Genomic DNA, 23,498 nt, shown 5'->3' on the forward strand with positions numbered 1-23,498 from the left:
TTAATATTCACGATCAGACGCTTATACCTATAACCTAACATATTATTATTCAAAAATTGTATCGTACACCTAAGTGTGTACGTTACAGCATATAAAAAATCTTTTCTTTGTACGACTCTTTTTTTTGGAATTTTGTTTTAGAATTGCTAATCAGCGTTGGTTTTTTTTTTATATTTACGTGTATATATCATTTAGTTTAGTTTAGTTTTCCATTGTTATGCAAAAATTATTAACAAATCACAGTAAAAAAGCAACAATGCTAAAAATCGTTTCGTTATTATATGCTTTAATGTTTATGGTAATGCATATTATTATGTTTATGTAGTTATGGCTTCAAGTTCAAGGAGTTGGCTATTTATAACTGATTTAAGCATGCTGGATGAATTCATTAAATTAAGATAAATTATTAGACAGTAGGGGGGAATACTTTTAACCAAATACTACAAAGATTAAACATAGGTGTGTAACAATATTCGAATATACCATAATTTGATCGATAGGATTTCAGCGAGTTCGAGATTCTTGATCACGTGGAGATTCAGCAAATGAAAACAAATTAAATTGGAATGTTTTTGTTCGGTTGCCGATAAAATGAGGTTAACACTTAAATCTAACGCAAAATTAAACCAAAAGATAATATTTAAATAACATAGGAATATTCGGGGAATCGCTTCAGTTACATAGCCCACAACACTTGACCGACACAATAATATATGAATACATTTAACCACCATGAAAAAATCGAAGGGGCACTTGGAGTATATCAAATCCACATGGATATACGCAAAAAAAACACTGATAGCTTGGGGTTTCAATAGGCCTTTTAGCGGACTGCAGACCAGTGATATTGTTGTTGGCTTGTAACGCTTAAGTTAATAGAAACCGTAACAAATTGGTTCTGGGGATATAGAGCAATATTATTGGTCTGCAGTCCCTTATAGGTCTTATAACTAGGGACTTACAGTTAGGAGAGCGAGAGAGATTATTTACACATTGAGATAATCGAGGGTAAAAGCATCATTCGAAAAATATACACACAGATGTACAGATTTTAGGATGGGTCGATGCGTTTCAATGCAAAAAACATTCAAAAAAAAAAAGTCTAGGAAGCAAGGAAAAACTTTTATACAAACAATAAAAAATTTTTTTTTTTAAGAATCAAGAGAAATTACTTCGAAATAACTTTTGGCTTCCACGACTTTTTCCCAACGACATCGACCCGATCTTAACAGATATAGACAAATTGTGGATGGGTATTAGATTAGGCATCAACTGAAGGAGGTTGGTTGACTCGATTTCTATTCCTCCCAATCCTGCCGTTGCCGATTGCGATGTAGCAATCAGCTGCCCGCCACAAACCGTGGCTTCGCCGCATTCGCCTCCGACTGCTTCGGATCACTGCCCCACTCCTGCAGCTCGATCTCGCTGAGCAGGGCCCAGTTCTCGCTGTCGCTGTGCACGTGGAGGCGCAATTCCTTGATGGCCCCGATCTTGGCATCCAAGAGGCCCTCCGCGACGCCCAAGCTGTCGAACGAGCCCACCACCAGGTAGCCATCAGTGGTGGTGTTGTAGTTGCTCCACACCGAGGAATTCTCGCTCAGCGTGTCCGCTGGCAGCAGCTCCACGGTGGTATTGTAGAATCTATCCGACGGATGCTCCGAGTTTCCGCTCCGGAAGAGATAGTGTCGCAGTTGCGTGGGTCGTTCAAAGATGATCTGCACCAAGTCACCGGGTTGCGGCAGCAAGCCCCAAAAGTAGGATTCACCTCGATAGGCTCGCTTCAACAGATAGTTCTTGTACGGAGCAATATTGGACTTGACCAGAGCCGCCGGGTTGTGTGTATGGGCATAATACTGCGGCACTTTGCTGCCAAACTGTTTGTCCTTGAGCTTTTGCACCTTGCCCCTCAGCGAGGAACTAGTGCCGATGTGCTGGAACAGAGACTTGCGAAAGTGCTGCCAGTACTTGGCCTTCTCCTGGTTGCAGTGCTTCTGATCCTTGTCCGTGCGACACACCTTGGACTCAATGAAATAGGTGAGCAGCCAGTCGACAGGCTTATCGTTGTAGAACATTTGAAAGTAGGTGATCAGGTAGGGCAGCTCCGCACTCTTGAACATCTTGCCAATGAAGCCCAACTGGCAGAAGTCCAACACAAACCAGGCCGGCTGGTCGGGTTTGGTCAGGGCGCTCTTGATCAGTGCGAATTTCTTCATTGTGGTGATGAACTGTCGCTTGGTCAGTATATCATCCTCCAGTTGCACGTAGAAGGTGCCCTTCGAATGGGCATAGGCCATCAGGTAGGCAAAGTCCAAGTTCTGCTTGCTGCGCCACTTGACGCGCTCCAACGGATCGTTAAGCGTTATGCGAAGCCGCTCGAAATTGGGATAGTAACTGGCAGCCGGAGCTATTATATCGATCAGTCCGCTCTCCACATGCTGCTCAAAGCTCGCCTCGATTTGGCGGGCAATCAATTGCACCGAGTCCAGATCCGTTTCCCCTATGTACACGATAATCAGCGTTTCGTTCTGCTCCTCGTCGTTCATGTTCTCGATGAGATTGTGGAGGGTGCCGAGCAGATACGATTGCTTCTCCCTCCGCACGGTGGGCACGCCCAGTACAATGCTCACGTCCGAACGACCCTTGCTTTGCAAGTAGGCGGGCCGCAGGGAGCCCGCATCGTCGAGGAGATGCGGCAAAAAGTGATAGGCATTCGGCAGCCGTATGTTTTGATTCCGGGCCATCGAACCGTTCGCACCGCCACCCTTGCCGATGTGCGAAGCGTTCCGCAGCAGTTGCCTGGCCTCGGGACTTAGGCCATCGAGCAGATTGACCACTGACAGCGGTGGCGGCGGAGGAGCAGCACTGGTCCCCGTCCCATTGACACTCTGCAGCTGACCGAGGTATTGGGACAACAGGGATACGTCCTCCTGGCGGGCTCGGTACATGGACTCCAGGTACTGCAGCCGCATGTGGCATTCGGCCAGGCGCTGCGTCAGCGACTGTTCGGTGGATAGCTCCGGTCCCATCACCATCAGGATCACAATGCAGGGCGCCAGCACCAGGGCCGTCACAATCAGCATGCAATTGCGCTGCCTAATCTTGAACATCTTCCGTTTTGGCGCTCGCGGCCCGGAATCCTTCGCTGGCTATGTTATGCTAATTAGCTAACTGTTTGCCTTCCGCTTCTAGTTTGGCTTTTGGCTTTTGGTTCGCTCCCTGGTTCGTTGTGCTGGCGCCGTTCCCCTGGGCCGTCTGTCATCCTCATTCCTCGTATGACTAATGCAGGCGCTGCAAAGAAAGAAACAGCACATTTAGCTTTTACACGTCCACAATTAATTGACTATAAGGCAGTGGACTTTATCCAATAAATTCCATACTCTCCATTAGTCGATCAACAATAGCTTGAATTTTTCTATTTTTTTTTTTTTAAATTCATTTTATATGCATAACCAACAGCTTTCTTGCTTAATTAGAAATCGTTTTGCTAAACAGCAGGGTCTTTTAATTGTTATTTAAACAAAAAATAGTTTTCTACAACTTACATTTTTATGGTGGCAAGAAAAGATTCGGGTTGTAAATTTTTATTAAATATTTTTAAAACTGAATGCAGATAATTTACTGAATTTCTTCAAACTTATAAAGAAATCTAAATTATGGTTAATTTTAAATGTAAATTATGATCTCTAAATGGGGCCATATATATACATACATAAATGTGTAATATGAATTATACAAATAAGTGTGAATATTTTTAGGGAACGATATAATCGGTATATTTATTTTTAAGTTCTTTTAAAACAATATTTTTACTTTTTGTAATAAATGCAAGATGGTTTTCATACAACACACATGTTGTTGCTGCTAATTTGATTGGATATTTTTTTTTTATAGTGTGGGGGGTGCCCTTTTGGAGGGGGTGGGGTGGGTGTCTGAAGGTCGCACCGTTTAACGGTTCTTTGTATTCGCCTTTTTTCTTACCCGAGTTGGATTAACGACGTCGTCGGTGGTGGCAGCTGTCGCAATTCTCGCCACATGACCTGACCGTGGGTATAGAATAATAATAATTGTTATATACTGTGTGTGCACTCGAGACGATGGCAGGCAGTAGACTTTTAGACTTACATGGCCAAGAGCCCGGAAAGCTTTGTTCTCCTCCTCGCCGCTAAAAGGTCGATCGGTGGGTCTAAAAAAGGAGGAAACGCAGTTTACTGCTTGTTAATTGGTATCGTTGCGTTTGGCGATGAAAAAGGGTGGGTTTTTTATTAGCATTAAAAGGTTATATTGGACTAGTCAGCAAATCCCTAGGGTTTAGGACTTTACTTATATTATTAACTAAGCCCCATGGATTATCCCTGCTAGGTTAAGATCCCAAGAGAACCATGCTATAAATAAATAATACCGAATGATGTATATAGTTTCCCCGAATCTAATGTGCCGAACCTAATTAATTGAAATAATAAATATAATATATATTTAATAAAAATAAGAAAAAATAATAAATAATATATACCTATGAATATAAAATGCTAATTGTAATGAAAAACTTAAAGAGAACCATGCTATAAATAAATATTACCGAATGATGTAAATAGAAATCCTGAATATAATCTTCCGAATCTAAGTAATTGAAATAATAAATACAATATATATTTAATAAAAATAAGAAAAAATAATAAATAATATATACCTATGTATATAAGTTGCTAATTGTAATGAAAAACTTAAAGAGAACCATGCTATAAATAAATATTACCGAATGATGTAAATAGTAATCCCGAATATAATCTTCCGAATCTAAGTAATTGAAATAATAAATACAATATATATTTAATAAAAATATGAAATTATAATAAATAATATATACCTATGTATATAAATTGCTAATTGTAATGAAAAACTTAAAGAGAACCATGCTATAAATAAATATTACCGAATGATGTAAATAGAAATCCTGAATATAATCTTCCGAATCTAAGTAATTGAAATAATAAATAAATTAAAAAATTGGTAAAAAATTTTAATGAAAAGCTTAAAAGACTAAAATAAAAAAAAAAACTATTAAACAAAACCAATTTACTTCTTTATAATCCCTAGTGGTAATATTAAAAATATTTAAACATAAACAAAACGAAATTTTGTTTATATAGAACGTTGTCACAGTAAGGGTTAAAGTTATCGGATCTTGTTAATAAGCGCAGGAAAACGTAGAAATGCCATTTGGTCAAAAATCAAGAACTTAAGCTAATTTAAAGTTTTTTCCAAATGAATACAAAGCGTACTTTGCTTTGTTTTTATAAGTAACAACAAAGTCCGATTGTTTTTATGGCAGCTATAGGGATAAAGTTGTCTGATCCCGACCGTTCTGACTTTCATGTTTATGAAGTAATATCTTTCATAAAATAGAAAATCAAACATTTTTGTTAATGTTTTAATCAGATAGTTTTATCGAGTCAATCAGGAATATATATTTAAAATCATAATTTCAACTTTTTGCCAAAAATATTCGGATTGGACTTAGTCCTTGATATATATTTGTACCTTATTTTTTCACCTTCACTGTATTTTAATCTTCTGCTATAAAAACACCCAAAAAAATAATAATACTTTTGTTACCCTATGTACCGGGTATCAAAATTTCGAGATCATAGATAATCTAAATAAAATGTGCGAACGTTAACCATGCGGCGATCTCGAATTTCGCACTTCGTTTAGTATACGTAGGCGAAAGTAAACAATGGGCCACAAAGTTAAACAGATAAATAGGTAAATAAACAGCAACACCCAAAAGTTCGCACCCACGCACACATACACACACACACACACACACGCACAGCCCTATTTACTCACACTTAATTGCAGCGCAGCACAAATATGCAAGTAAATGAATTAATAAGCACTTAATTAGGAACAGATTGAACGCAGAGGCCTTTATTTATCCATCTATGGATTTTGTACGCTGGGTGTTTTCGCCAATTCGTCGTTTTGCCCTGTTTTCAGGTGCACCGATTTTTCGCCATACGCATTTTCGTTGCCTAGTTATTTTCACATCTTCTTTTCGCTAGTCCGCCGAGTGTGTTGTGCAAATGCAAATTATGTAAATTATTGCAGCACTAGCGACTGGGATTGTTTAATGTTATATACAGCGGGGAATTGGTTTTAACGCCCAAGCAAAAACAACAACAGGCTGGCTTTGGCTGCAATCAAACAATCGTTATCGATATTTGTGGGTAAACAGTGCTGCCGGACTGTCGCTGTCGAGTGTGGCATCTCTGGTCTTAACATTTAAAATCGGTTATAACAGACCAACAACAGGTACCCAAATTCCACCCATCTCTAGCGGCTCTATAAACAACAAAAGATTTTCGCAATATGTTTTTAACTCTACTTAATGGCACCGGTTTCGTTTTCAATGTTGACGGTAAGCAGGCACTTTTCTATAAATGCAAAATTAAAATATTTAACCATGTTATACAGATTATATGGAACTGCGGAGCAAACATCGAATAATGGGTGCTCCAGTAGGCACTGCGAACACCAAGGGCTGGAGTCCCAATCAGTCCAGTGAGTTTTCTTAATATAATTATTGCTTACAATACAAAATTAAAAATGACATTTAAGATTTTTCGGGTCCATTCTTTAATATCGTGTTAAGGTTTGACATTTAGCTTCATTGTTGTTTTGGCAATATTTAATTTGCAATATCAAGTTTATCAGTTTATCCAACTTAAAACTCTTAACAAGAGGCAATTTGTCTATTCCCGAAACGTCTAAATCTTTGAATTGCTGAAAAGCAAGAATTTTTCGCAATTGAGGGAACAATCTAAAATGTTGCCTGCTAAAATTGCCAAACAGCTGTTTTACCAAACAGTCGTTACAGCTTTGAAAATTGCCCTAACTTTGTGTGTCTTAGCTATTGCTTAAACTCGAGGAAAATATTCAGGAAAAGTGGAAAGATTAACTTTTTAATTTAATAACAAGCTATGGACTGTCTAAACTTCTTCATTTGCATGTGTATATTTGGTGGTCTTTATTTTAGTAGCAATTGCTAAAATGCTAAAATTTCAGAAAGTTCAATTTGTATGTTACAGCTGATGAGCTCGTGACTCCAAAACATATAAATATCTATTTCTAATCAAGTTAAATTCTTTTTGCAGCTCTACCCGTGGAACTAAGTAAATTCGAAACCCAGTTAGTTTTGGATGAGAATATCGCAATGTTGGTGGACAAATCACAAGCTTTAAGAGCTCCACCCACAGAGGAAAAACTAAAGGAATACAAAAGTGATTTCGAATGTCAACTATTGGGTCAAAAGGAATCCTTAAAGGCGGAAAAGCTTCGGGAAACAGAACGCTATATGGACAAAATCCTAATGGGCAAACGCAACAAGTTGCTTAAACTGGGAAAAGATGAAATGGGTAAAAACCAGTTTAGGAAAAGTAATGGTACTGCTAAGTGTCAACGGTCCTATTTAAATATCTTGCAAAATATTAAATATCATCTATGTATGCTTACAAAAGTCTTATATTAAGTCGATGTCGAATCCATCACCGTTATTCGACAAACATAACATCACTTTTTGAGGTCTAAATATTTTTATCAATTTCAAACTAACTTTATCTATAAATTTCTTTCTGCACCCCTCATTCTTTGTTACATATAAAAGTTAATCGCTCATATATCTTTTAATTCTTTTTAGCTGCGGCTTTAACTGCCCAAGATGTACTCAAAGAAATGTCGGACAACTTTAAATTTGATCGTCAAAATGCGTTGGTTGAGGTGCCCTGTGAACATCATAAAAAGCATTGTAGATAACATTTTTTCTTGATTTTAGAATTGTATAACTTTTTTTTAATACTACCCACAGCTGGAAAGTTGGTCACCGGACCTCTTGTGATCATTAATTCCCTGAAATATCGCATTTTTAAAGACCTTTGGATGCGAGGCAACTTTGTGACCTCTGGTGATGCTTTTGGAGCGGACTTCCTTGTTTATCCCGGAGACCCCCTCATCTATCACGCCTCACATATTGTGATAGTGCAGGATGCACCACTTATTAAACCCTTGGAACTGGTGGCCAAAGTTCGACTCTCTGTTATTGTCAACAAGAGATGCGTTTTTGCATACGAGAGCGACAATAGCGATGAAATCCATTACCAGACTGTAGCTTGGTGCAATCCTTGCAAGTGAGAAAATCAAAGGCAAGTTATTACGAATGTTAAAACAAAAAAGAAAAAAAACCAAACTTCGGAAAGCCGAAGTTTATATACCCTTGCAGCTATTGCAAAAGATTTGATTTTCAGCTCGAATATCTCTTCTATGTCAGCTACATGATATCGTTTTCCGATTTTCATAAAATTAAAAGCGGAATTCTAAATTAGTAAACCATGTCAATTTTGAAAATCTAAAAAAAAATTAATAAACAGCAATCATTTATAAAATTTATTTTTCTGATTGTTCCTTTGGGAGCTATAGGATATAGTTGTCCGATCTGACTAGAGTTGGGTTGCTCATGAATCAAAAAAGAGTTGTTCACTTAAGTGAGTGAAATGAAAATGTTCAAAATTATTGATATTTTTTGCTCAATTGTTCAGTTGCTAACTTGTTCAGTTCAATTGTTCAGTTAAGCAGTTGCTTAAAGATCTTTATTCGCTCCGTTGTTTTATTTGCTGACTAGTTCATTACTTATATAACTTAAATTAATATGTACACATATGGTCTCAAATAATTTATCACCTTGATAGAAAGTTTCATGAAGAAATATAGCTTTAAAACTGAGAGACTAGTTTGCGTAGAAACGGACAGACGGACTGACAGACGGTCATAGCAAGATAGACTCTCAAAGTATTGACTGAAATTATAATACCCTCTGCAAGGGTATGCAAATTCTCAAGCAGGTTTTAAAACTACGCTAGATTTCTAGGAGTTACGTTTTGTGGAATTAAATTATTCATAACCCATGAAATTAATTATACAAATAATCAAAAAAAGTCCACACGCAAAATAATCTCAGTGACCCACTCCCCCTCGATGATTAAGTAGTATAAGGAAAGCTCCAATCCGAGTCAATTTGTAAAAAAAAATTTTCCCTGGTAATTAATTTCTCATAGCCAAGTTTCCAGAGGTTCAATGGTAGCATACACTACTATTTTTCGTTCCTCAATTCGGATTTAAAACATAAAAATCTGTTAAAAACAAAAGTACTTTTCTAAAATTTAAATAACATTAATAAGTTTATAATTTGTGTCTTTTAGGTATGTTCCTCAGTGCAAAATCATACTTCCTCAAACAAGTACCTATTATTTCAGTCTAAAACTTTTTTTCAAACCCCCGATGGTATGGAAAGTTGTTAATTTTGACCAGTGTAGTACATATATTTGCTCCAAAGAATGCAATTTTTTTAAGATTGAGCGGGAGAGAGTGGGACTTCCGTGAGCATGGTTTTGTTTTTGGCGCCGAATTGGGTTTCTTTTTGGAGGAAATTGGATACAATAGCAGAGACACTGCGCTCCCGCTTCGCCCCTCCCCCTTTATCCGTCCCACCTCCACTCTTCTCTGTGCGTCTCTCCACGTTTCTCCGTCTCGCTCTGAGAAGCAGGAGCAGAAACGACAGAAGCTGATTCTCCCACTCACAGTTGGAAATTGTGCACAGTACACATGGTAAAATCGGTTTATTTTGACCACGACATCCAACTCGAGGAGATGTTAGCACGCCACTTCGTTCAGGGACCATCGTTCCAGTAAAGTTTTGATAAATTAATTAGTGAGGAAATATGAGGTTATAATATAAAGGCCCCACCTAATAGAACCCACACTCACGCAAACCGATAGGCAAGCACATAGCGCACACAATTGCGTATTTGTTTTCAACAAATTTGTGCTGAACTCTTCATGTTTTGCGTTCGTTTTAAGTATATTCAGTTTATTTTTTTTTTTAAATAGAAACAGCGACGGCGGATAAGGCGCGGTGGGGAAGGCCAGCCATAAGTCGTGCCATGCCGTTCGAATTTCATACAGTCGGGCTGTCGCACAGTGGCACGAATTTGTCCATTTCTTTATTCAGACGTGATTCACTCTCTTGAAATTAGATCTACTGTGATTATTTGAATGAAATTTTATTTTCTTCTTTGAATTGTATACATTCCACCATGTCCATTATGTTGAAATATCTCGGTGTTATTAAAAATTAATCAGTTATTAATTTTTCCCAAGATATACCTGAAATTCAATAGAACTAAACTAACTTCTGTATCTAAAATTTTCACATAAATTTACATTTTCAAATTTAGAAAATATATATTATGAAATTATCGCCTCGTATCGTAATAATATTCATTGTAATTATCTTTTCTGAATTACTAAATTAACATTATATAAATAGTAATTGTAAAATAAGTTAAATGCCTCCGTGTTCTAAAACTGCAAAGCAAGAAATTTACAAATAAACCCAAACCATGCCAAGTGTTTCTAATTGTCCCACCGTGCTTTGCTCGCGTTTATGTCTCCTACCCTCTCATTCCGTTACCATTACCCCACCACCACCAATCCACTCCGCCTCAGCACCCACCACCACCCCTCGCCCGGTGGTCTCTCTCCCTCTCTTGCCCATGCTCCGTTGGTCGGCGTTGCCAGCTGCGAAGCACGCTCACTGCTTTAACGCCGATTGGAACTTAAAGGGGCCTTTCAAACGGCATTTCTCATGGTCCCAGCATCAAAACAGAGAAATTTGTAATCTTAAAAATTCGGCCACTCGCTCACTTATATTACCACTTCTCTGAGCGTTGGATAGAACTGGCACTCTATTTCCTTCTCTCCTTGGGTTGAACTCGACTAACTTCCCTATCGCGGGGGTCTCTCCGCTCTTAAGCGGGACTTGATCTGCATACGAGAATGAGAATGGCTATATGTTTTCTATATATTTTACCCCATAGGGTCTCTGAGATGTGATGAAAGTAACAGGTGATTGGCGAGGAGAGAGGAGAGTCGAAGACACAGAAAAGAGAATGTAGAGCGGGAGTCGCGGGCGAAGAGCGAGCCGGCTTTTCTACCAGTTTGTTATTATTTATACAGGATCTGTTGATATTTTGGAACCAAAGAGAAAAAATAGTGCCAAATTTATTTATCCGGCATCAAACGATACTATCATTTCGAATAGGAAACCCAAACCCTTGTACACAGAGTTCTATAAAAAGAAATATTTGTTATTGAATCTGCTTCTAAATTTAGTAGATATTATTTTATTAATACTATCTCAATCTTTGTTATTAATCTTTGAACAAAATATTTTGATTTTAACGTTTCTTATCACACTTTATTTAACCTATGAGAAAGTACTTGTACATGATTTTAAAAACCTGATTCCAACCTGATTTAAGGCCAAGTCATATGTGTATTTTTGTTAGTCGAGTAACCTCTACAAATAAGATTATAGTATTAAAAAACATTTCTAATTCCCGTAGTTTAACCTGTTCTAGCGATTTGTAATAACTTGCACACTTGGACCCTTGGACCATTTTTATCACTAATTTTCTTTTAGACTACAAAACTCGAATTTTATTTTAGTTTATTGCAGATGGAGCAGTTAAACATATTTTACAAGCTGCTATAGTTTCCTTGGTTCGATTAAAGTAACGCCGACTCTCTGGCGTTAAAAAATATTAAACAAAGAAGAGAACAAAGGTCTTATAAAATCTCGGCATTCAGACCGACAAAAACCTAATATTAAATTAGACAAGTCACCAAAAAACTCAAACAGTAAAATGGAATATTTAGATCCCACCCGATAAACTTAAACATGTGGACCTGGACCCCATAGACCTTCCTTATCATAAACGCACTGCTCCGGCCGCAGTGCTGGCCACATGTGTTTTGGGTCGGTAAAGTCGGGCAAAATATTTCCATTATTCAATATTTACCACCTTTTATAGTTTTGTTTACTATCTGGTCGACCTTTTTGTGTTGGTGTCTTTTCGTCTGACTCTCCTCTTCTCTCCTCTCTAAAAATACTCTTCCTGCGGCCCATCTGGCAATGCCGCTCCTCGACAACTGTACTTCAAAGAGCGTTGCCAGGCCAGTTCTCTCACAGACACACAGATACACGCACACAGGCGAGCAGCAACCACCACCGTGCGCATGTATTGAGCGCATGACCAGAAATCGTATTTTCTCCCCCGTATAGAGAAAAACTGAAAACCCGCCGCGCTGGCAGCAGCGGAGCAGCAGAAATTCGATCGAAGCGATTTACTCAGCAGCGCCAGCGTCATTTCGAGTTATCCAACGTTGGCGAGCGGACAAGCAGGAGAAAAAAGCGTAGGCCAAGAGAAAGAGAAGGCAAAATTCACCCACGGCACTGAAATTTTCTTTTGCGCTCCGGTGAGAAGATAATTTCACAAACCAAAAACGAATCAACAAAAAACAAAGTGCGCTCCGTGAGCGGGAAAACAATAACAAAATCTAGAGAAACAAGAGGTTATAAAACAAAAAAAATCGAAATGCGTGTCTCATGGCTCGACTGTACTGTATATTAAAAATGTGACTGTGTGTCCATCCTGTCGCAGTTGTGTGCGCGTGTGTGTGTGTCTGCTGGCGTTTTAAATGTAGCGCGCGCTATTTTTGTGTGATTTTTGTGGGCAGAAACGAATTTTGAATCAAATTTTAGTATTATAGTTGGTGAAAAAGTCTCCTCCAACAACAAAATTCCTGTGAGCAGACATGCGTTGTCTCGCTCTCGCGCGCTCTGGCCCCCAAAGAGTGGGAGAGCGGAAGAGCAGGAGAGGGTGGGAGAGCGAGAGCACACGACTAACGTTCGTACTCTTTTTTTATATTTCAGTTTCGTGAAAGCAGCGCGCCAAGCAGCAAGAAGAAGCAGCAGAGGGAGTAAAAAGCAGTGGCGTAGTGAGGAAGGGAGTTTAAAGGGGATTTTCGCGAAAAATCCCGATTTGGAGAGATTTTCCCGTGGAACCGTGAAACATTAAATCGTCGTGTTGGAGACAAATAGCAGCGAATACGCTAGCAACGCTGGGGAGGAACAACAATTGTTGGATTTGGACGCGACGGCTTTGATGTCGCTGCCAATGAATTCGCTGTATTCGCTCACCTGGGGCGATTACGGCACCAGCCTCGTATCGGCCATCCAATTGTTGCGCTGCCATGGCGACCTCGTCGATTGCACGCTGGCCGCCGGCGGGCGGAGTTTTCCCGCCCACAAGATTGTCCTATGCGCCGCCTCCCCCTTTCTACTGGATTTGCTCAAGGTAAGTTGCTAGAAAGCGATACAAAACCTTATAAAAAGAGAGTTTAAGGCACATAACCTCAAACGTGGCGTACAGTTTGTAAACAGAGAAATCCCATCGCAGAAATAGGTTAATGTGTGGAGCGCAGAGACACTTACACATAGGTATCGCAAAATTACGCTCCGCTCCAAAAGTTGTCTAGAGATTTTTGTACAAGTTTTCCACTGTCAAATGAGTTGAATGAGTGGCTCTTGGCCCCCCTTGCCATCCCACCTTCGCCACCGTATCAGCTTTTTCTTGTTGCAAAGTTCACCGGAGAGCAAGAGGGAGAGAGAGTGAGAAGTAAAAGACCATCGCACACAGAGAGGGAGAGAGCGAGAGAACCAGTTGGTTTGAAAAAAAAAAAGTGAGTGGCCCCAAAGGGGGGTGGGACAGAGAGGGGAAGGGGCAAAAGCTGCTGCGCCAACTTTCAGTTCGCATGTGTTAGAGCGAGCACAAACGAGAGCGCCAAAAAAGCAGCGAGGCAACTGTTGTAGTTGTTGGTTGTTTGGAGCTTTTGTCTTGCCTTTTGGTTCTTGATGTTGTTGTTGGTGCTGTTGGGTGCACACGAGCGCGACCTCTTTCTTTTTACTGGCAGAACTGTACAGTTGGCGCTGGCTATGGAGGAATTTTGGGAAAGTGGGGAGCTTTTTCATCAAATACCATGTAATAAGTTTCAAGTCATGATACAAGAAATGTAGATATTTTACAATAATTTATTATAGCATTCACTTCGTTTTAATTATTATTATTATCCATTAAATTTATTGCTTTACAACATAAAAAATCGCAAAAAGAACACCATTTTTAGTTCGAAGGAAGTTATATTATACTAAAGTAGTCCATATTATTGTCTTACAGTTTTGTCATTTACTTCAAATCCTTTGTGATGAGTCTTAGAGAGTTTTTTTTGTTTTCTACTTCTTGTATTCATATATATATATATATTTATATCTGTTATCTTAAAAAGTAATTTTACAATTTTTGAGATAGTTGACCTTGGAAATATGAGGTGTTTTGATTGGATGTCATTTAGTGCAAAACTAAAAATTAGACACATGTTGATATTAAGCAAGCTAAGTCCCTTTTTAAACGAAGACAAGTAAAGAATTTATTAAAAATTTATTTAGAGAGTCAAACTAGGTTTTCAAGTACAGCTAGTAGAACTACACATTTCCCTTTTTCGAATCCCTCCTGTACTCCGCCAAATTAAAGCATTTCATATCAGGGCAGGGTAGGCGCATTTTAAAATGGAGCTTGCTACTTTTTCTTTACTTTCGTGAGCTGCTTTGCGATACTGTACTTTTTAGCTATTCATTTGCATTTGCACTTAACTTTGGATTTCCGCCCGTCTATTGATTATGCACTAAAGTACGAAATACAAACCTTACCGTCCCGAATCCGAATGCGTGGCCCTATTGAAATGAAAAATGAAATGCTGACCAAAACAGAGCGGCCAGCGAAACAAAAACACCTGATGCGACGCTCTTCTCTTCCTCGTTTCTCCTCTCCCCTTCTCTTCTCTCCGGTAGTGAAAAAAGTAAACAGAGCGCAATTTTTAAAATCGCCGCTCAGAGCCGGGAAATGTCCAAAGAAAAAAAAGAATGGGAAAAAATGCGGCTGGGCTGTGAACTCTGCAAAATGTACAAGATGTACTGATCTCGTTACACTCATACACGCACGCCAATACTCATGGCGGCCGCTCTTTGTTGCTCTTGCTCCCTTGCTCCCACGGCCCGGAATGCAACTCAAAAATCGATGAGCGAGAGGGGATTAGAGTTCAAAGAGCGAATAGGGGATTGGAAATGGGAGAGGTAAGGGGTAGATGACATTTGAAGAGATTGAGTGGGTGGGAGAGAGGGCGAAGGGTGGTTTCAGAGCAGTGTTTGCTAATTAAATGACCAGAGAGGGAGCGGGAGCTGCTAAGCGCTCTTTCTTTAAGCGCTGCTCTGTTTTCTTTTTAAGCATCTCGAAATCTGAAAAATCTCCTCAAAATCCTGCTGCAGAACGTGCAGAGCGCGCAAAAGTAAAAGCCGGCTGTCTTTCTCTGTGTGTGTGAGCGGTGGAGAGTGCGGTGTGAGCGGGAGTAGACACGTGTAAGTGTGAGCGCCACGCCGCGAGTTTCTATTATTTTCATCTCCGTCCGTTTGTTTTTGTTTTTGTTTGCTAAGGCGGTCGGACGGGCCTCTATTTTTTGGCTCCACTTTGCCTCTCAATTTACGCTCTGCCAAAAAATGTGAGAAAACGTCAAAACAAACATTACCCTAGGATAGAGTTTATGCTGGGAGTGTAGTCAAAAGAGGAATACCATTCAGAATCTCTTAGTTTTCCATATTTGCAACAAAAAAACATAAGAAAACACCCGTAGTTTTTTAAATCTGTAAATATATTAGTACATAAAACTACCTTTAATATTGTCATTCATATCCATAATATCTGATTCCATTTAATATTTAAGTAACTATTTCTATCATCATATTCTGTTTTCACTAATGACTAAGAAATAATTTAATTAATTTGTAACATTGAGCAATAGAATGGCAATAAACATTAAATATTTTCCATTTTTTTATTTTCTATGGTTAGTCCTTATTTTAATTTAATTTCAATTTAAAAGGGCTTCCAAATTTGTTCATGAGCATTCATTCGATAAGAAACTAATGCCCAGAGTGGAATATAATTTTCTTTAGAAACCCAAACTTGAATTGTTTATTTTTTAAGGGTTAAGGATTTTAGCCAAAACTGTTATTTAATTTTAAGTCCAGAAAGCAATAATTTTTTTTAAGTTGATTTATTTCCAAGCAAACCTAAAATATGTATATTTTGTTCCTTTTCCAGAATACACCATGCAAGCATCCAGTAGTAATGTTGGCCGGCGTGAATGCCAACGATCTGGAGGCGTTGCTGGAGTTTGTGTACCGCGGCGAGGTGAGCGTGGACCACGCTCAGCTGCCGTCGCTTCTGCAGGCCGCCCAGTGCCTCAACATCCAGGGACTGGCTCCGCAGACAGTGACCAAGGACGACTACACCACGCACTCGATCCAGCTACAGCACATGATCCCGCAACACCACGACCAGGACCAACTGATTGCCACGATTGCCACGGCCCCACAGCAGACGGTGCACGCCCAGGTGGTGGAGGACATCCATCACCAGGGCCAGATCCTTCAGGCAACGACCCAGACCAACGCAGCAGGACAACAGCAGACCATTGTGACCACGGACGCGGCTAAACATGACCAGGCAGTAATTCAGGCATTCCTCCCGGCACGCAAGCGCAAACCGCGCGTTAAGAAAATGTCACGTAAGTTTAAAAAACATAAACCTTATTCAATAATTATATTTAAAAACAATAATTATATTTAAAAAAGTAAATTTTTTTTTGACGAAACCGTTAAATCAATTATTAACTTCTAATGGTACAAAAAAGAACGACACTTATGGAATATTTTATTAAATTAATTGAAAATTGAACGGAAAAAAGTTTTAGTATTGCAAACAAATCTATACAGAAAAATTAGATTATTACCTTTGGTGAATATTATGTTTTAACATTAAATGAAAATTGTAAGTATTGAAAAATTCATCTGTTTAATATAACAAGAGCCGTTTCGAAATAATGTTCAAAATACAACCTTAAAGTATATCGATTCTGTTTTTAATGTGAAAAAATGAATACACTATTAAGTATATAAGAAAATGTCTAATAAATTAATTTACGTTTTTGAATAGGATTGTTCTATTCCGAAAGATTTTGGTTTTAATTTTCATGATTCAAATTAATGTGATACCTTTGTATTCCTATTTAGTGCTGGTAACATTTGATAAGAATTTAAATAAACAATTTAAAACATAATTTGTTTGTAATTTAAGCATTGTGCATGACTTGTATTAACAATTAAAATTTAATTTCCTTTTGCAGCTACGGCTCCGAAAATAAGCAAAGTTGAAGGAATGGACACGATCATGGGCACACCAACCTCCTCACACTCTGGATCCGTGCAGCAGGTGCTCGGCGAAAATGGAGCCGAAGGCCAGCTGCTATCATCCACACCGATCATTAAGAGCGAAGGACAAAAGGTAGAGACAATTGTGACTATGGACCCCAACAACATGATACCGGTAACTTCGGCCAATGCGGCAACTGGCGAGATCACGACGGCACAGGGAGCCGCAGGCTCATCCGGAGGCAACACGAGCGGCGGAACATCCACGCCAAAGGCTAAACGCGCTAAACATCCGCCCGGATCAGAAAGTAAGTTGTAGTAGGTTATTAACTTGCTGGTATGAAATGAATAATATTTTGATGATAAGTACAAAAAAGTAGCTTGAAAAACGTTCAAGCACAAGTTAAAATATAGTTCATAAATTGTAAATTGAGCTTAACTAGGATCTCTTCAAGAATAAATTTTGTGCGTTTTTATTGTAATACTCTATTGTTTGATTATTAATCATTTCATAAGAGCTAGTAAACATAAAAACTACCAATTCAAAAGCTGTTCCAAGTACTAAAGCATCTCGATTTCATTTTCAGAACCCCGTTCCCGGTCGCAATCGGAACAACCTGCTACGTGCCCCATTTGCTATGCTGTCATTCGTCAATCGCGGAACCTGCGGCGCCATCTCGAGCTGCGGCACTTTGCCAAGCCGGGCGTGAAGAAGGAGAAGAAAAGTAAGTCCGGTAACGATACCACCCTAGACTCCAGCTTGGAGCTGAACACCACGGCAGAGGGCGACAACACAGTGGGCAGTGATGGACCAGGCGGAGCGGGATCAGCAGGAGGAGCATCATCCGGTACGACGCCAACGAGAGTGATATCGAATGCGCCGCAGGCCGCGGGGGCACCTGCCATCCTGGCCCAAACTGTGCTGCCCCAGCAGCAGCAATTGCAACAGCAACAGCAACAGCAACACCAGCAGCACATGACAACGGCAACATTAGCGGGTGGTGGCCAGGCATACATCAAACACGAGGGCGCTGGCGGAGGCGGCACTGGGCAGCAGCAGCAGCAGCAGCAACAGCAGCAGCAGGCGCAACAGCAGGGCATGCAGAACGTCATACACATTGTGGGCGATCAGGTCTTCATGCCGCAGCAGCAACAGCCGCAGCCACAGTAGCTGCCTTCTGCCGAGCCTTCGATCATTCCAACGCACCAACGACACCACACCATCATCCACATTTCCAAACACACACTCGCATAACACACACGAAAACGTTTTGTAAATAACAATCAAGCAAACAAACAAACAAACAAACAAACAAACAAACAAACAAACAAATTCCCCGTGATCTGATCGAATGATTTGTGTTCATTTCCTGTATCATTTTTAATTTTTCCATAATTAATTGCTGCGTAAGTTTTTAATTTGCATAACTTTTCAAAATTGCGCTTTTCAACATATAACATTTTCGTATGCAGTATTTTCTTGCATATTGTACTACAGAGAAAAGAAAAAAAAAAAAAAAAACAAATGAGAGGACTCCCCAAGTCTCCACGTAAATGAATACTCGACTAACTTACTTAAATAATCTAATTAGTGTCGCAAATAATTGTTGTAAAAATTAAATGTACAATTACAATCGAGGATCGCAATCGGTTTAAGTTTCTCTATTTTAAATATTATATTACAAATTGTTTAATTAATAAAATATTATATATTTTTTTATATAACAAAAACAAAATTAATCTCTGCCTGTGGCACGGACTTTAATTTATTGCAATTGGCTGTTTGTTAATATCGTTTCTCTAAATTGCAAGAAAATACTGTTGGTCAATTTCCTTAGCTACTAACTTCTTGGTACCGATCTAATTTCTGTTCTACTTCTTTCCCTGCAAGAGAGTTGTTTAAAACTTTAATTGATTGGAACCAATCTTGCGGATGTGGAATAGACAATCTGGCTGATAATAGTATTTAAAAGTTTGGAATGTGTTTTGTAGCTCGTTTACTATTTTGTTTTATCTAACAAATAATGTTAGATTTAGTTTTAGTTCAAATTTCTTTGCTCTTATTTAACCTTGTTACGATTATTAACATTTTATTTGTTTCTACTTGATTTCAAATGTTATTGTAAGTTGTTTTGTCCATTGTTTAACTGCCGTTTTCTTTGTAAAAACTTTTCATCTACACAAACCACACATTCTCACATTCCCCCTCTGGCTGGTAGTCCTAGAAGGTCGCGTTGTTTCTCTGTTGGGCCAGCGATGTTGCTCTAGTGTGGTCTCGCTCTGTATTACTCTGACTATCCCCCTACGTAGTTTGGTCCACCGCAGCGGCAGTCTTCTCACCAGCACCACCTTCCTTTCTTCCTTCCTTGCAGCAACCAGTGGCAAAAAGTCTAGCAACGGATCCAGCGGCTCGGGATCGGGTGGCAGTGGGCCACTGAGCTCCAGCGGCAGTGTGCCCCAGGTGCAGACGGTGCAGTCCCTGCACACGCTGCAAGGTGTACAGGTCAAAAAAGATCCAGATGCCCAACAGCAGCAACAGCAACAGCAGCAGCAGCAACAACAGCAGCAACAGCAACAACAGCAGGCAATGGCTGTGGGCGGCTCGGCGGGCGGACAAGTGCAACAGCAACAAGTGCAGCAGGTGCAGCAGCAGCAAGTCCAGCAGCAGCAGCAGCAACAGTTACAACATCACCAAATCATAGACGCCTCGGGCAACATAACAACGGCAACGACGAGCGCTCAAGCGGCGGCTGCCGCTCAACAACAGGCGGCCGGTCAACAACAACAACTAGTGGCTCAATCCGCCGATGGCAGCGAAAGTGGAGCACCGCTTTCGATTGCCCAGGTGCAGACGCTGCAGGGTCATCAGATCATAGGCAATTTAAATCAGGTGAATATGACTGACTTCCAACAACAACAACAGCAGCAGCAGCAGCAACAACAGCAGCAACAGCAACAACAACAACAACAACAGCAGCAGCAACAGCAAACACAACCACAACAGACGCTCTGATCGGACCGCAATCGTAGATCCACCATGTACTATTCTATATAATTATTGTTAATTTGGGTTTTTGCTAAGCGCTTTAAATATTCTCTCGGCGGAATGCGTAGACAAATTCTAAATTAATTGGAAAGAGCCAAAATATGGTACCTTTAGTTGTTTACAATTTTGTTATACAATTTTTATGACTTTAAATGTTGATTTCCCCTTATACAATTAATTTTGTTGCTATTAGCTATGCTTAAATGCGCTATGGTTATTGGTAATTGTGTGCATATCTTATAGTTTCACTAATGTCCCAATGCTGGAGGATCTCAAGTCGGATTGAAATCCTTCAGATCAGTGAAAGTCGATTGATCGCAGGCCCTCTTGTTCATCAACAGATTTTGGCCTCGAGCAATTGCGCCTTGTCTCGGAAGCAATATAGTTAAATATAAATACACTTAGGTAGCTTAAAAAAAAATTTTGATTTACAACAATCTACTTAAGTAGCTCAAATGAGAGCTCGCTCAAGAGGGTTTCCAAATAACCCCAATCTGTGTCTGCCCACCAACAACCACTCAATTAATCAATCAATCCCTTACACTTTCTGGCTTTTGTTTTTTATTTAAGAACTCTGTGCTTTAAGTTTTAATCAAAACAATTTAATATGTATATTTCATAATTTAAATAGTTGAAAATTTTTCTTTATTTTTAGACCCTTTGCAATAATTTGGATAAATGGAATATAACTTTTCGCAATATTGATTTAATTATGTAAATTGAAACGCAAGGATATATTCCATCTACCTGAAGTTGTCAACTTATTGTTAGTCTTTTTAAATACTTAAATAAAATATAATTTTATTTAAAACCAAAAAAAAAAAAATCAAGTAAAATAAACCAACAACTTTTAAAACCACAATTTTTCCAAGTATTTTCTTTTATGTTGAATGCTTTTTTGGTGATTTTGTAGCTGTGTTGTTTTAAACGTAGTTGTAACCCTAACTAACTGCATTGCCTCATATCACTAACGCCCATTTAAATATAATTTACATTAAACTTATGATTTTTGAAAACAAATGCATGATACTATTACTACCATTTATAGTTCTTGTAGTTACTACGGTTGACAAACGAAAAACGATACTTACATCAATATAGTGACAGGAATTTAAACGGGAATCATATTGTGACTAATTGTACATGACATTGCACCACTACACAACAACATAAATCCACTGCACTCATAACTAGATCATTAACGAATCTTTTTTATCTTCTCTCTTTCTTGCTGCCACCTTAATAAAAAATAAAAACCATCTAACCAATCAAATGCAATACATTTGTGTGTAACAACTAAACATCATCATGCATCCCACAACAATTCAAAATCATTCAAAACGACCAGGGCAACAACAAGAACATTTTGGTAAAGAAGGTTTTCATTTTAAAAGGAGGTAATAATACGTAATGATGAGCCAACGATATGTCCAGCGGCCCTGGAGGAGGAGGAGGAGGCGGGAGCGGGCAGCAGCAGCAGCAGCAGCACCAGCAGCAACAACATCATAACACTAGCAGCACGAGCAACAGCAACAACGCTGGCACGGCAGCAGCCACAGTGAGCAGCAGCAGCAGCAACAGCAGGAGCAACACGCCAGCAACATCAACATCATCGGCTGGCACTGGAACGGCAGCAACATCAACACTCCAGCGTCGCATTCTGCGCGGCCATGCGGCGCAGACAACCAGCGGTGAGCGTGTCCTGCTCATCAACTACGTGCCACAATCGGGAGCGGGATCGGGATCGGGAGCAACAGCAACCGCATCCACATCCACTCAAAGCACGTCTCAATTGCCCACCCGTAAGATTCTCCAGGCCAGAGCCTCGGCAGCAGCAGCATCAGCATCAGCCTCTGGAGGCGGCGGAGAAGGAGCAGCATCCTCCTCTTCGCCGCCATCCACGCCAGCTGTCTCGTTTGCCGGACTGGGCTCCGAGGTGACTGTCACATTGACGCGCACCAATCAGCGCGCCAGCGTGACCAGTGTCACAGCCGCCGGTCATATTGTTAGGAATCAGCAGGCCAACACGTATCACCAGAGCACGAATACAGTGACCACAGCATCGACATCGAGCGGCACGTCGGCGATCCATGAGCACATGGCCACGTCAACGTCGCCGCCGCCACTAGTGTTCACCCATCATCCACATCATCACCACAGCCAACAGCAGCAGCAGCAGCAGCAAAATGAGTATCATCAAGACCACCAGTTGGTGGATCACCATCAGCTGGATCAGGAGCACATAATCATAGATCACCATCAGTCGACGGAGGATGATCAGTTGATCGAGTACGACGATGGCGGGACGATTGAGGAGCAGCATCATCAGTTGCAATTGCAAGAGGAACTGCATCACCCACAGCAGCAACAGCAACAGCAACAGCAGCAACATCATGACGTTGTCCATGAGGTGTATCTCCAGTAAGAGAGATTAGAGTAAGACACTAGCTAATAAGTTTTAGCCATTTTATAAATACGTTTGGGACACCCAAAATGTGTGCAAACAGAAAATCGAATTTGACAAAGCTTTAATTTTGTTGGTTTTTTTCATAAAAAAATTCAGCTGTATCTCTAAGTTATTCTCTCCATAAATTCCTTTCCCTTAATTTAGTTGCACACATTTTGAGAAGTTTCAACTAAATCGTGTACATACATACAGCAATTATATAATTAAACTTAGAAACAAAAGGATTTTAAAATACCCGTTTCAACTTGTATATAGATTTCTGACAAGTAGACAAAAATATTTTCCACTGAAAGTATTAATCTTAAAATTTACATATTTGAAAAGGACTAATTTCAATTAAATAGTTGTTAGTAAAGATTATTTTTGTACTATACAAATATCGCTACTACATACATGCTAGTTGAGAGATAACTGCGCATATTAAATAACCATTGACGATCCATTAGTTATTGTCAGTTGTAGATCAAAACAAACAACGTACCGAAACGTAATCAATTGTAAAATATATCGACTTCTATTTAGAAAAAACAAATTTCGCACATAGTACGTATGATATGTATGTATGAATCAAATCAAATCAATTCCGATTGTTTAAGAACTGTTGAAGCAAAAGGGCCCTTAGGATTACGCATGAGATAAAGCTATGAAAGCCTGTCACAAATGAAAAACATGTTCATGTAACCCAGTATTTGGGGCCAAGGCAATAAAGCGAGCCGGTTTGTGTACTGAAAGTAAAATTTAAATACTGGGAGTTGCATTTTTTGGGCTGG

At 39.6% G+C, this 23,498-nt stretch overlaps 4 protein-coding genes across 9 annotated transcripts; 3 read left to right on the forward strand and 1 right to left on the reverse strand.

Moving 5' to 3' along the window:
• Positions 1 to 269: 269 nt before the first annotated feature.
• On the reverse strand, positions 270 to 6,199 carry LOC108143176 (alpha-1,3-mannosyl-glycoprotein 4-beta-N-acetylglucosaminyltransferase A). Of its 2 annotated transcripts, XM_017267425.2 has the most exons (4): positions 5,848 to 6,199; positions 4,123 to 4,183; positions 3,979 to 4,037; positions 270 to 3,288 (listed from the first exon to the last, which is right to left on the reverse strand). In XM_017267425.2, the coding sequence occupies exon 4, from the start codon at positions 3,105 to 3,107 to the stop codon at positions 1,341 to 1,343; it is 1,767 nt and encodes a 588-aa protein (XP_017122914.1). In that variant the 5' UTR covers positions 3,108 to 3,288; positions 3,979 to 4,037; positions 4,123 to 4,183; positions 5,848 to 6,199; the 3' UTR covers positions 270 to 1,340. The 2 variants fall into 2 exon arrangements, with proteins under 2 accessions (XP_017122914.1, XP_041564363.1); XM_041708429.1 differs by lacking the exon at positions 5,848 to 6,199 and having other exon boundaries at positions 4,123 to 4,208.
• A 117-nt stretch (positions 6,200 to 6,316) lies between these two features.
• LOC108143179 lies at positions 6,317 to 12,910 on the forward strand. Its single transcript, XM_017267429.2, has 6 exons — positions 6,317 to 6,418; positions 6,475 to 6,561; positions 7,155 to 7,415; positions 7,697 to 7,804; positions 7,865 to 8,198; positions 12,827 to 12,910. The coding sequence occupies exons 1-5, from the start codon at positions 6,370 to 6,372 to the stop codon at positions 8,185 to 8,187; spliced, it is 828 nt and encodes a 275-aa protein (XP_017122918.1). The 5' UTR covers positions 6,317 to 6,369; the 3' UTR covers positions 8,188 to 8,198; positions 12,827 to 12,910.
• A 133-nt stretch (positions 12,911 to 13,043) lies between these two features.
• On the forward strand, positions 13,044 to 21,719 carry LOC108143174 (transcription factor GAGA). 5 transcript variants are annotated; one of them, XM_017267422.2, is made up of 6 exons: positions 13,044 to 13,250; positions 16,107 to 16,572; positions 17,191 to 17,523; positions 17,803 to 18,063; positions 19,588 to 20,105; positions 21,610 to 21,719. In XM_017267422.2, exons 1-6 carry the CDS (start codon positions 13,059 to 13,061, stop codon positions 21,670 to 21,672), a joined length of 1,833 nt encoding a protein of 610 aa, XP_017122911.1. In that variant the 5' UTR covers positions 13,044 to 13,058; the 3' UTR covers positions 21,673 to 21,719. The 5 variants fall into 5 exon arrangements, 4 of the variants coding, with proteins under 4 accessions (XP_017122911.1, XP_017122913.1, XP_017122910.1 ...); XM_017267424.2 differs by having other exon boundaries at positions 17,803 to 17,940; XR_001774325.2 differs by lacking the exon at positions 21,610 to 21,719 and having other exon boundaries at positions 17,803 to 18,622; positions 19,588 to 19,671.
• On the forward strand, positions 21,688 to 23,471 carry LOC108143178 (probable nuclear hormone receptor HR38). Its single transcript, XM_017267428.2, has one exon. The coding sequence runs from the start codon at positions 21,688 to 21,690 to the stop codon at positions 22,684 to 22,686; it is 999 nt and encodes a 332-aa protein (XP_017122917.1). The 3' UTR covers positions 22,687 to 23,471.
• Positions 23,472 to 23,498: the final 27 nt, after the last annotated feature.

The sequence above is a fragment of the Drosophila elegans genome, unplaced genomic scaffold, assembly GCF_018152505.1.
Source record: "Drosophila elegans isolate 14027-0461.03 unplaced genomic scaffold, ASM1815250v1 contig_208, whole genome shotgun sequence".
Classification (NCBI taxonomy): Eukaryota; Metazoa; Arthropoda; class Insecta; order Diptera; family Drosophilidae; genus Drosophila; species Drosophila elegans.